This window comes from Dromiciops gliroides, chromosome 1 (genome assembly GCF_019393635.1).
Source record: "Dromiciops gliroides isolate mDroGli1 chromosome 1, mDroGli1.pri, whole genome shotgun sequence".
NCBI classification, from domain to species: domain Eukaryota; kingdom Metazoa; phylum Chordata; class Mammalia; order Microbiotheria; family Microbiotheriidae; genus Dromiciops; species Dromiciops gliroides.
In genome coordinates this window covers 661,236,217-661,248,414 of record NC_057861.1, presented here as the reverse complement: position 1 = coordinate 661,248,414, position 12,198 = coordinate 661,236,217, and the positions used below count along the sequence as shown (strand labels likewise).

Genomic DNA, 12,198 nt, shown 5'->3' with positions numbered 1-12,198 from the left:
GTGTGTGTGTACAACTTAATGACATATTATTTCTTAAAACCCTTTGGAAGGTAAGTTTTATAAAGACACGCATCAAGTTTTCAAGGTTTCTTTTTGGTTTGCTTGTTTTTGTATGATGAGTATGCTGACCTCTACTTAATATCTCTGATGCCTCATCATAGTTTGGAAACAACCTCATATTCATGATGGTTATAGAAGGAGAGGGCAAACTTCCAGGTCCCACTAAGCCCAAAAGATTTCAATCAAGGACTGTGGAGAAATGATATCAATTGTCTGAGAATCTGTTTAGCTAATTTCATGGACTTTCATCAGCAGAAACTCATACACCAGCTGACTAATTTGTTTTTTACTTTAGTAACACATGTCAGACTGCCTCCTACTGATAATTGATAGAAAATACTTAACAAGTTTTTAAGGATCTTTAAGTGAGGAACTGCTGGATGATAGCAGAAGGTAGATGGGGTGAGTGTTCCACATTAGTATGCTTTGGGTTTAATAATAGCAGTCAATTTGTTTTTGTCATTCCCACAAATGATTATAAGCATGACCTGGACTTTTTAGTTTTAGCCATTTGATACAACCCTAATGTAAAATGTTTTGTAAGTTCTATAATGGGTTAGCAGTAGTGAATGGGCAGTGTGCGGGGGGGATTACCTTAAACTGTGTATATTTCTTTATATTTATAGTATTTATCACAAATTGCCTCACATTCCATCTAATCATAAATCAGATTCTATCTAATCAACTAACCTACTTCTGTCTCTGTTTTGTTCACTGGGAAATACTACTGTCCAAACTTATTGCAGAGATCTTACCTTTTCTTCTCCTCACACCAATTACATCTTAGGGTGCTAATATACCCAATTTGGGGATTTTGTTTTATAGCTAAACTGTCCTTATTGTTGAGTTGGTGAAAACTCTCTTAATCCATTGTATCTGAGTAGCACCATGGCCTAGCCAGGGACAGCATCTGGCCATATGCACTCTGTGAGCCACTCTTCTAAGTGACCTGCTACCTACACCCACCCCATGTACATTATACTTCTTGCTCTTGATCTGCAAAAATATAATTAACATAATACAAATATTGCTATGGAAAGGAAATGGCAATCTACTGCCCTCTGTTTCCAGCCACCATCCATCTGAAAGGCCAAGTCCAAAACTCTCTTCCCAGCCCAGTGCTCACATATATAGTATTTGGGGTAGAGGTAGGTAGCAGGTCACTTAGAAAAGTAACTCACAGGGGCAGCTAAGTGGCACAGTAGATAAAGCACCAGCCCTGGATTCAGGAGGATCTGAGTTCAAATCCAGCCTCAAATACTTGACACTTACTAGCCGTGTGACCCTGGGTAAGTAATTTTTTTATTGCCCTGCAAAAAAAGAAGAAGAATGAGGAGAAGGAGGAGAAGGAGAAGGAGGAGGAGAAGGAGGAGAAGGAGGAGGAGGAGGAGGAGAAGGAGAAGGAGAAGAAGAAGAAGAAGAAGAAGAAGAAGAAGAAGAAGAAGAAGAAGAAGAAGAAGAAGAAGAGGAGGAGGAGGAGGAGGAGGAGGAGTAACTCACAGAGGGCAGATGGCTAGCTGCTTTCCCTGGCTAAGCCTTGGTTTTGGTCAGATATAATGGACTTAAATGCTTTTTGTTTTACTGATTTTGTGACAGAAAGCATTGTACTTCCTAGAGTTAGAAAGTTAAGGATTCAAATCATGCCTCTAATCCTTCCTGACCTTTGCTATGGCATTATCCCCAATGTAAATCTGTTTCCTAACCTGTAAAGTGGGAATGACAATCCTTACTCTGCCTTTGTAAAGGTGATTGTAAATCTTCCTTAAAATGCTATGCAAATATGGATTAAGCATAGAATTTAGGTAACTCACTTCCCCTTTTTATGTCTCAGTCTCCTTGTCTGTGAAATGATCTAGGTCTCCTCTAGCTCTAAATCCTAAATTGTTTTTTTTTTTTGGCGGGGCAATGGGGGTTAAGTGACTTGCCCAGGGTCACACAGCTAGTAAGTGTCAAGTGTCTGAGGCCGGATTTGAACTCAGGTACTCCTGAATCCAGGGCCAGCGCTTTAACCACTGCGCCATCTAGCTGCCCCTAAATCCTACTTCTAATACTATAATTGCCATCATGGTGATTGTATATAATTTTTTATTTAAAGGTCCTTTGTCAGTATCTGAGTCCCAAACACATAAAGGCACTGACATCTTCTAGTTTTGATTTTGAATCCTCTGCTACATTAATAAACTACTTACTAACACCAAGTCTTTTCACACACACACACAAACACACATGTACATGCATGTACACACACACACTCACACAAGTTCTCTCCCTTTTTCCCAGTAGTGTGAATTTTCTTTTGTTAAAAAAATAAATAATATGGTGGGAAAAAAAGTTAAACTACCCCCCCAAAAAAGCTAATGTGTACACAACATAAAAAGTTATAAAGGCATTGTTGCATGTATATAGCTTTATAAATTGATTATATGTACCTCTATGTATGTGTCACTTGGTCCTAGTTCTTATCCTGTTAGTCTGAAAGTCAAATTTCTGGCCTTCTTTGAACTTGCCTTAATTTTGCTTTTCAATTTTGTAGCGTTGCACACCACCAAAAAGGGTCTGGTTTTGGTTTTTACTGGATAAGCTAACTCAAGCAAAATATAACTTCAGTGGAGAACACTAATTTCTACTTTTCATAAAGCACAGCTCATTATTTAATCAATGTTCCTGCCTCAATTCCCAGTTAAACCAAACCAAGAATTACTGAATGCTCAGAAATATTTTCAGCATAGCATGTTTTTTTTTTTTAAGTTGCTCCAGCTTCCAGTATAAAAGAACTAAGAGAACTGTGAGAAACAAATTGTGAGAAACTCCATTTAAAAATTTCTGGGACTCAGTGTTGAAGAAGTATCAAAGGCCTTTATTTATACATTCGCAAATGAATGGGCCAACTCCATAATGGAAATGGCAATGAGTGTGTGGGACTCAGGAGCCTTTTTATCTCTTAACAGGCTGGCTCTGACCTTCTTCATAATTACAATCTTTGAGCCAAGACACTGGCGCCAAACGCTAACCAATTGGATTACAATATAGTCAAAGGGGCAGTCCTCTAAACTCCTCCCCCATGTGACCAGCCCTGGGTCTCTCTCATCATGTGATCCTGATTGCTGAGGAGGAGGAGGAAAGGAGCCATTAGTAAGCACCCTTGTCCCAGCTGAAATTCACCTCCCAGACATTCCCCAGACAACTTCAATCAGCTTTTGAGGGGGGGCCCATATTTTTCTCACAAGAATGTTGAAAACAATAACAGCAACAGTACCATTGCTTGAAGACTAGTGATGAATGACTAAGCTATTCTGAGTAATGTGAATGTTCAAATCAAATACAAAGGATCTATGAAAGGAAGAAACTATCCACCCACAAGGAATGGACTTATTAGTCTTGGAGTTTTTGTTTTCTTCTAGCATCCAGCATAGCAGGGTCATCAGATTATGCCACAGTGTATTTGGGAAGGCACAATTAGAACGATAGTACAGACAATTGTGTTGAATCATGACCTATTATATAAGAAGTGCATCTGTTCTACAGATTCTTATACTTAGCATTGAAGTCAGAGGACCCTCCTACAAAATCTTCCCTTTTTACTATCATGTCATAGAAAATGTTATTAAAACTCAATTAAATGAAAGGTTGATAACCTATTAACCTGATTCTTCACTTTGGCCTTCAACTTAAGGAATCTTTAATTAGTTCACAATAATTATTTTGGGTGGAGAAATATTTGAAAATGTTGCTTAATATCTATTTTTACAAATGCTTAAAGACCAGTGGGCCTTGGCTCATTGGTAGGTTAGATTAGGTTTTGCTACTGTTTGTAGGAAGCACTTATAGTTTTACTTTTGATCATGTGGTTTTATGGCTTTTAGAAGGGATGATGCTGGGGGCAGCTAGGTGGCGCAGTGGATAAAGCACCGGCCCTGGATTCAGGAGTACCTGAGTTCAAATCCGGCCTCAGACACTTGACACTTACTAGCTGTGTGACCCTGGGCAAGTCACTTAACCCCCATTGCCCCGCAAAAAAAAAAAAAAAAAAAAAAAAAAAAAGAAGGGATGATGCTGTCTTTCATCCATCTGTCAAGTACACGCCTTCTGAGGAAGTATGCCAAATGTCTTCTTATAGTTATTCTTTTGGAGGAGTGATCTTTGAGAAAGAAAGCCTCTTTCAATAGCCTAATTTTAAAAATACACCTCCCTGGAGAGGGATCACAATTTAAGCCATGTCTGATAACAATTTATGCTAATCTTAGCTAGGAATGTTTGATAGTCATCTGAAAGCAAGAACAGAACACAAGATGGAGATAGAATTGAGGGCATCAGGAACTGAGGGATAGGTTAGTATGGAAGGCCCAAGGATACCAGAAAAAGTTTCAACTATTTCACAAACTAGGCCAGTGCTGATGTTGTCAAACAACGTTGGCCATATCACCATTCTTGGGGTACTTTTGATAAATTGGAGGCCATCATTTTCTATCTTTTTCAGAGAAAACAAAACTACTGACATGGGCCTCTCCTTAGAAATGTCAGGGCAGTTTATTTTGCTGGGACCTTAACCATGTCCTTAGTAGTAACAAGATGTTTGAGGAGGCACATTATTTCTGAGCCCTAAAGGACCATTTAGTATAGAAATTCTATGTTTGAAGGGAGTTTGATAAATGAGGAACCTTGATTTCATGGATCTAGTGCTTTCCTTAGAGTTAGACAGACTCAGGTTCAAATCCCATCACTGACAATAATTATAAGTAATGTCACTGAAACTTCCTGACCTTTGAGTAAGATGGAGACAAGATAATTTGTGAAAAAACAAATTTGTTATCTATAAAAGCATTTTTCAATAATTAAATTCTATATGTTTCATTAATCATAATGATCATAATGATGGTAATGATGAGACCCAAAGGAATAAATGTGCCTCTAAGAGTACTTAAATATTACAAATAATCCATTTAGGCTCAGGATCAAATATACCTATGACAAAAAGCCTTCTATCCTTACCTTTCTCATAGATCTACCTATCTTACTAGCTTGTGAGAAAAATCATTTTGCAAACCTTACTATACTCTATGTGTGAATTAATATCCTCCTGATCACCATCCTTTTTGTTTCCTTTTTTCCATTGGGGTTCAGATAGAAATCATCCAGGGACAAAATGCTCATGATGCTGATGATCATCATCGCCACTACCACAATGATCCACTTCTCATACCTTATTATATAATCATGATTACTAGTATATAGAGCCATGTAATCACAACTCTTATTTTAATGAACATGTACAATTCTTCTTGTTAGAGTTCCTCTGGCTTTCTGTGTGGCCAGTAAATATTTTTATTAATCAAATAAAAGGCTCCAACCATATATATTATTTAATCCTCTAAGAATGTTTTGACCAATTGAAGATTTAAATATGCCCCACATTTTAAGGATTATTTTAAAACAAAACACATGTTATGCAGTTTTTATTCTATTAACCAAAAAAATGGGCTTATTTCCAATGACAAAATGATGTGGTAAGTTCCTTCAATCATTCTTACTCTGTTGGCTCATATGTTCTCTCTCTAAGAATTGTTTTCACTAGTAGATTCTAGTACCAAAATACTCTGTGCTTTCAACTTTCTGGTCACATTTTTCCTGCCTCTTCTTAATATTACTCATGATATCCTTGAAGCTTGAGCTGTTGGGTGGATACATTGTTTGGGGACCCCCAGTCTGTAGCAGGATGTAGATTGCTGGATTTGGTGCATCTGAACTGGAGGAGGCAATGAGTTAGTCATTGTTTCATTATTTTCCTTCTCTAAATGTTGGCATTTGAATGTTCTTTTCTTACCCATATTTTCATGGTTTGATGACATGCTTCCCGCACGCACTGTCCCTGACCTCCTCATGCATTGACAGTTTGTTCTATGATTCTCAGGATGGCGGCAGATGTTGGGACTTTTTACTCTAAAAGCTTTTTCTCTGTTGCAAAGATGCTGGGCTTTCCCCCTACTACTAACAAGCTCTGTTGTACTAGCTAGAACAACCCTTCTAAAAGGTTTGTAATCACCATCTCCTTTCTCACCTTCCTGAACTTCACAGGATATAGTCAACAAAGGTTCACTTGTATAGCTTCCTCTCAGCCCCCTATCACTGTGATCTTTGCTTCTTGACCTTCTCTTTCTAGGGTGATGGGACAAATGTGGTTTGTCTTCAGTACTTTGAGTTAGTCCTTGTTTAAGACAATTCTTATAGTCCCTTCTATAGGGGTGTGAACTTAGTTCTCCGCCTTGGCAGGATGATTGGCACTTCATCCTTTCCTTCCTAAAGGCATGTTCTCTTTGGCCTCTCTGAATGGGCTTCCTATGAGAATACACATTCTCTGAATTGCAGCGCCAAGTTTGGTCTTTCCTTTGGGATGAGTTGACAAACAAGGGTGGCTGTGTTTCCTTCATCATGGGAGGGCTTCTTTGAACGATCTTACCAAAGGAATCTGGATTTTTGTTCTTTTCTGGTTCTTTCTCTTGGGTCTTCATTGGCTGACAAAGAGCCAGCATATTTTTTTCTCTTGGGCTAGAATTTGAGATGGTTGAAATATCAGATGCAGAGTAATTAGCTCTATTATCTCCTGAACACTTGTCCTGTTCAAGCTGAAGCTTCCTCCCTTCTGTTTTTCCTTCAGAAGTATATTTCTTGCTGTCCAATGGTGGTTCTAGTAAGACTATGGCATCCCCACCCATTGATTTAAGATGAGGAATATGGGTACAACTCTGTGATGAAATCACACCTTTGCTGTTTCCTGAATATAATTTGGTTTGGGTCCTAAGCTGATGTTTATTTCTGGTCCTACTAGGCTTTTCTGGATTTCTTTCAGTTGACATGGAAGATGACTCAGATGTCATGGTATGCTTTGAACCTGAGTGAGGCAATATTCCTTTATTCCATGAGTCATGAATAGTTTTGGCCATCTCTGCATAATTTTCCAATGCTGGTAAGGCCCATTTGTCATTAGTAGGTGAGATAGTGAATAGATTTCCTCTTCCATCTGACGGAGAAGGACACTCATAAATGGCTCGCTGGTCATACATTTTCATGCTAAAAGGTGACCGAGCAAAACTGATGAACTCGTGTAAGAAATGTTCAGTGTATTGCAAGAGGTAGGGTCTCAAGAGCTCTGAAAAGGTCTGGCTGTCTAGATCATGCTCTGTCATGTTTTGGAGGATGATAGTAAGGATGTTTTTTGCTGTGTACCCAAAGTCACCATAAATAGCTATCAGCTCACGTTTAAGCCATAGGATTAATCGCTGTAGACAGTTTGGATTTCTCAGGAAATAATCTGCTGAAATTTGCCTGTAGAATCCACCACCCCTGACATATAATACCCGAAGCCCAGAAAAATAAAGAGCTCTTCTGAATTGAATAACCACCTGTTCTTTAAAGTATCCTGAAGACACTTCATGGGCATGATCTTGCTTGTTCCAAGAAAACTGTTTCAGTAGTTCTTGGACAACTTGATATCTCAAAGAATTGGCCTGACTAGAGTCATCATCAGATAATATACCATCCTCAGAGCCAGGCTCACAGCTTGGAAAAGAATCAACATAGCTGTTATTCTCTTCAGGCAGTACAAGGTTGTCATTCCCTAAAACACACAGTTCTTGCTTCTTGGTGTCACTCCCAAATCTAGAAGTTTGGGAGAAAGAATTACAACTTTGTCCGCAGAGGGAATGTCTTATTTTCTTTGCATATCTCTCATGAGGACAGTCACTAATGAACCTGTGTGAGGAGGGATTCAAATCAGCACCATTCTGAGTTCCGTTCAAGTAGATGGGACATTGACAGATAGGTAAAGGTCCTAATGGCATTGTCTGTTAAAAATCCTTCATCCAGTCCTCTGTAAGAATGACTGATCAGTGGATTCTTCTCATTTGCTAAGGCCAGGATCTATTGAAAACAACCAACAGAAATTTAGGTAGCACATAATGTATTTCTGGGGTACATATGAAAGAAAGAAAATGATTTACTAAATTTAAAGCAATAGACTAAGCTCTAAAACTATAAATGGAATTTTTTAGGCTGCTATGTATTCTATGTGGACATAAACTATATTAATACATGTGTCTTTCATAAAGACTTCTCAACACTTATCACTGTAGACTAGGTTATATTTCTTTAGTTTCAGAGATTCATGCTTTCTTAGCAGTAGAAAGGTACTTAGAAAGCCATCCAGACCTATCTTCCTAACTGACTTTCAGATTCTCTTTTCAGCATTCTGTGAATGTTGACCACCTTGTCTTTGCTTGATTGCTATTATCGACCAAAATCCGCTGCCCCCACAAAAAACAAACAAACAACCAAACAACAACAATAACAAAAATACAGTAACAACAACAACAAAACCAACTGCCTCACAAAGCAGTTCAAACAATTTCACTCTAGATGTTAGAGAGGGTTTCCTGGTTTATACTGGACCAAAATCCGATTCCCTGTGACTTCAACCCATCATTCCTGTTGGCCCATGGAACCTCACAGAATAGTCATTTCTCCATGTAACAGCCATTCAGATACCTGAAGACAGCTATAATTTCCCCTTCTCAGCTCTCTCTTCAATAAGCTAAACATATCTAGTTCCTTCAACATTCCCTCTTCTAACATGGTCTCCAATTCTGATTGCATACGCTTGGATAAAACATTTTTGACTTCACATTTAATCGGCAAATTATTCACACTAAAAGACATATTAAGCTAACTAATAAAATAGGTTCTGAATCTTTTATCTTTTCCCACTCTTCCTTGGTTCTATTTCTAGGACATATTTAATTACTGTCCTCTATTAGAATGCTATTCTTTCCCATCACAGAGCAAAGGGATAAAACAAATATTTTATAATTTTTACCGGGATCCTACAGGCATATGTATTCAAATAAGTCTAAGCTGCTGAAGCAGTTAGGTTGTGTTAGTTTCTGCCCCTTATGTCTTCCATAGCGATGGAATCTAGAACATGTCATATTCTGGAATCTTCTCCAGAGGAAGAGAAACTTAATCCCTGACATATTGCTCTTCATCTTAATATGTCCTCATAAAGTGCTGAGAAGTGTTAGGATGTAAAAGTTCAAAAACAAATGATCCTTTTTTGATGACTGATGTCATCTGATTACATTGGGGGGGGCAGGGCAATGAGGGTTAAGTGACTTTTCCAAGGTCATACAGGTCAAGTGTCAAGTGTCTGAGGCCGGATTTGAACTCAGGTCCTCCTGAATCCAGGGCCTTTATCCACTGCACCTCCGAGCTGCCCGCCCCCCCCATTACATTTTTAATATCTACCACTGTTTATAGATTTATCTGGTCTTGCATAACATGGAGTATACCATTGGTGGTAGTGGTGATGGTGGTAATGGTAGTGGTTGAGTTATTTTAGTGATGTCTGACTGTCTGTGACACCATTTGGGATTTTCTTGGCAAATATACTGAGTGATTTACCATTCCCTTCTCCAGTTCATTTCATAGATGAGGAACTGAGGTAAACAGAGTTAAGTGACTTGCCCAGGGTCACATTAGCTAGTAAGTGTTTGCCTAGTTTCCTCCCTCCAAAGAAAGTATAAAAGGTTATTTGTGATCCAGAAAGATAAAGTGATCACAGCATGTGCATCCTCAGCGAAAATAAAGGAAATGAGAAATGCAATTTGAGACGACCAAAACATCTTTCAAATCCATAGCAAAATGAAAAGTGATAATTCCCAGTAAGACCTTAGAAATACTATTAAAGTTCCTCCACAATCTGAGTCTAGCCTACTTTTCCTATTTTTGTGACTAAATGGTTACTAGTTACTATTGCAACTAGGAAGTTCAGTTTCTGGTACTTGGGAATAAGCATGTGCAAAACTCTGCAGTTGTATGGCATTGATTTATGAGAGTTAACAACAAGACAGTTGATGACTCTGCCTTCTCTTCCCCCTATAATCAATCAGTTGTCTTCTTGTCATCCTTCCTATTTAATATGTTATACAGCTTTTCACCGTGAGGAGGGAACATAGTTGTGGCACTGCCTGAAATACCCTTCTTCCTTAGAATACTTGGGGTTTCTTCAAAATTTATCACAAACACCATTTTCTCCATGAAATCTTTTTCTCATCCTTCCAGCTGTTGGTATACTGTCCCTGAAAAAAAAATGTCTTTATATTTATTTTGTACATACTTAAATATATATGTGTTGTTTCCTCCAACTAGAAAGTAAATTCCTTGAGGGTTGACACTATTTTATTTTATTTTTCATATCGTCAGTGCCTAGAAGAATTCCTGGCACTAGTAAGTGTTTAATAATTGCTTACTTATTAATAGTTTGATAGTAAAGGGTCCCTGTTCATCACCTTTTGCCTAGATTATTACCCTGACTTTTAAATTAGTCTCTCTACTTCATTCCTGGGAAGAACACTATATTATTATTTGTATTAAATGGAATGTCTTTAAATTTATCTATCTTAATCGATTTCTTCAACTTGAGACATATTTTCTAGCACCAATATTTGATTTTTCAAAGCTCTGATGGTATATTCCATTAATTTTGTGCACTTTTTTATATGAATTTATCTTGACTACAATACAGTTGAAACTGATGAAAAATCTTCAAGAATGCCAATTTTTAAATCAAGGTATTGAAAGAAATGAATATTGAGTAATATTATTCCAAAATCACAAAAGGAAGAAGAAAGAAAAGTGCATATATGATATAAGATATGCTTATGATACAGGAATAGAAGCTCATAAACTACAGGGTTGCTATCCCAATCCCAGCATTTGAACAATTTTAATAATTTCAATTCCAAGTCCTTTACAGTTTCTACTTGTTTGATTTTTTATTAGATTTGTGATAAAAATACATTTTGTCCAGAAATATTTAAAATAATTAACTTGTTTTATCTTAGATATTAATTTTCAAATGAGAATTATAATAAATGATTTCACTACTGAATAATTAAGGAAATTGTTCTGACAATTTTGTAATTACTTAAGAATTCTTTCCCAGCATTATATTATCACCATCCAAACAAAATACAATTAAGGTTGTTTCTAATATTCATTATTGAAGTCAGAATCATTTAAAGTAGACAATGATGTGTTGAAGATATATTCTGCTGTGGTTGTCATCTTCTTTTAAAGCAACCAATAACACCTGTTACAGGAGTTGATTGAATTGTGCAACAGCTGTGTTTAACTCACAAAATTCCAGAAAATTTAACAACTTTCTCTGGAGAGTTAGCTCCAGGACATAATTCTGCCTCTTCCCATTTTCCATTTGGCTGATGACACACCCTTTATGTTAATGGTGTGGTCTTTGGAGCATCACAGAGAGGCTAGGTGACTTACAAAGGTCATCCAGGCAACATATTTCAGAGGCAGGATTGGCAGGATTGGAATCCACATGATCCTGAATACAAAGTCAACCTTTTATCTACTATGCCATGTGGCCTCTCAAAATTTACACATACATAAATACACAGGCATATGCAAAAATACACACACACCTACACAGATTGTGTACCTGAGTATCATATACACCAGTGATCTGTGATTTCCTCCATTTAAGTACTTTCGCTAACACAAATAGCAGCTCTTTTTGGACTTAGTTTTTAACTACTGGATTGGGTAAAAAAAGTCCCTTCCCCTTCACTCAATCTGATGCTGATTCTCTCCAAATTAATTGGTCTAAGTGTTTCTGATAAAGGCCTCATTTCAGAAATATATAGTGAACTGAATCAAATGTATAAGAAATACAAGTCATTCCCCAATTCAGAAATAGTAAAAGGATATGAACAGGAAATTTTCAGATGAAGAAATCAGAGCTATTGCCATATAAAAAAAATGTTCTAAATATAGATTAAAACAACTATGATGTACTACCTTACACCTAGAAAATTGACTAATATGATAAAAAGGAAAATCATAAATGTTGGAGAAAATGTAGAAAAATTGGAACACTGATGCACTTTTGGTGGAGTTGTGAACTGATCCAACCATTCTGGAGAACAATTTGTAACCATGCCTAAAGGACTATGGAGCTGTACGTACCCTTTGATTCAGTAATATCACTACCAGGACTCTATCTCAAAGAATTCATAAATAAAGGGGAAATGGCCCTTGTGTAAAATATATAGATATAGATATAGATAT

The 12,198-nt window shown here is 37.3% G+C and overlaps 1 protein-coding gene across 1 annotated transcript; it reads right to left on the bottom strand.

Annotated features, from left to right (window-relative positions):
• Positions 1-5,705: 5,705 nt before the first annotated feature.
• Positions 5,706-7,895, bottom strand: LOC122753303 (E3 ubiquitin-protein ligase Topors-like). The gene has a single exon (XM_044000662.1). It carries the CDS (start codon positions 7,893-7,895, stop codon positions 5,706-5,708), a length of 2,190 nt encoding a protein of 729 aa, XP_043856597.1.
• Positions 7,896-12,198: the final 4,303 nt, after the last annotated feature.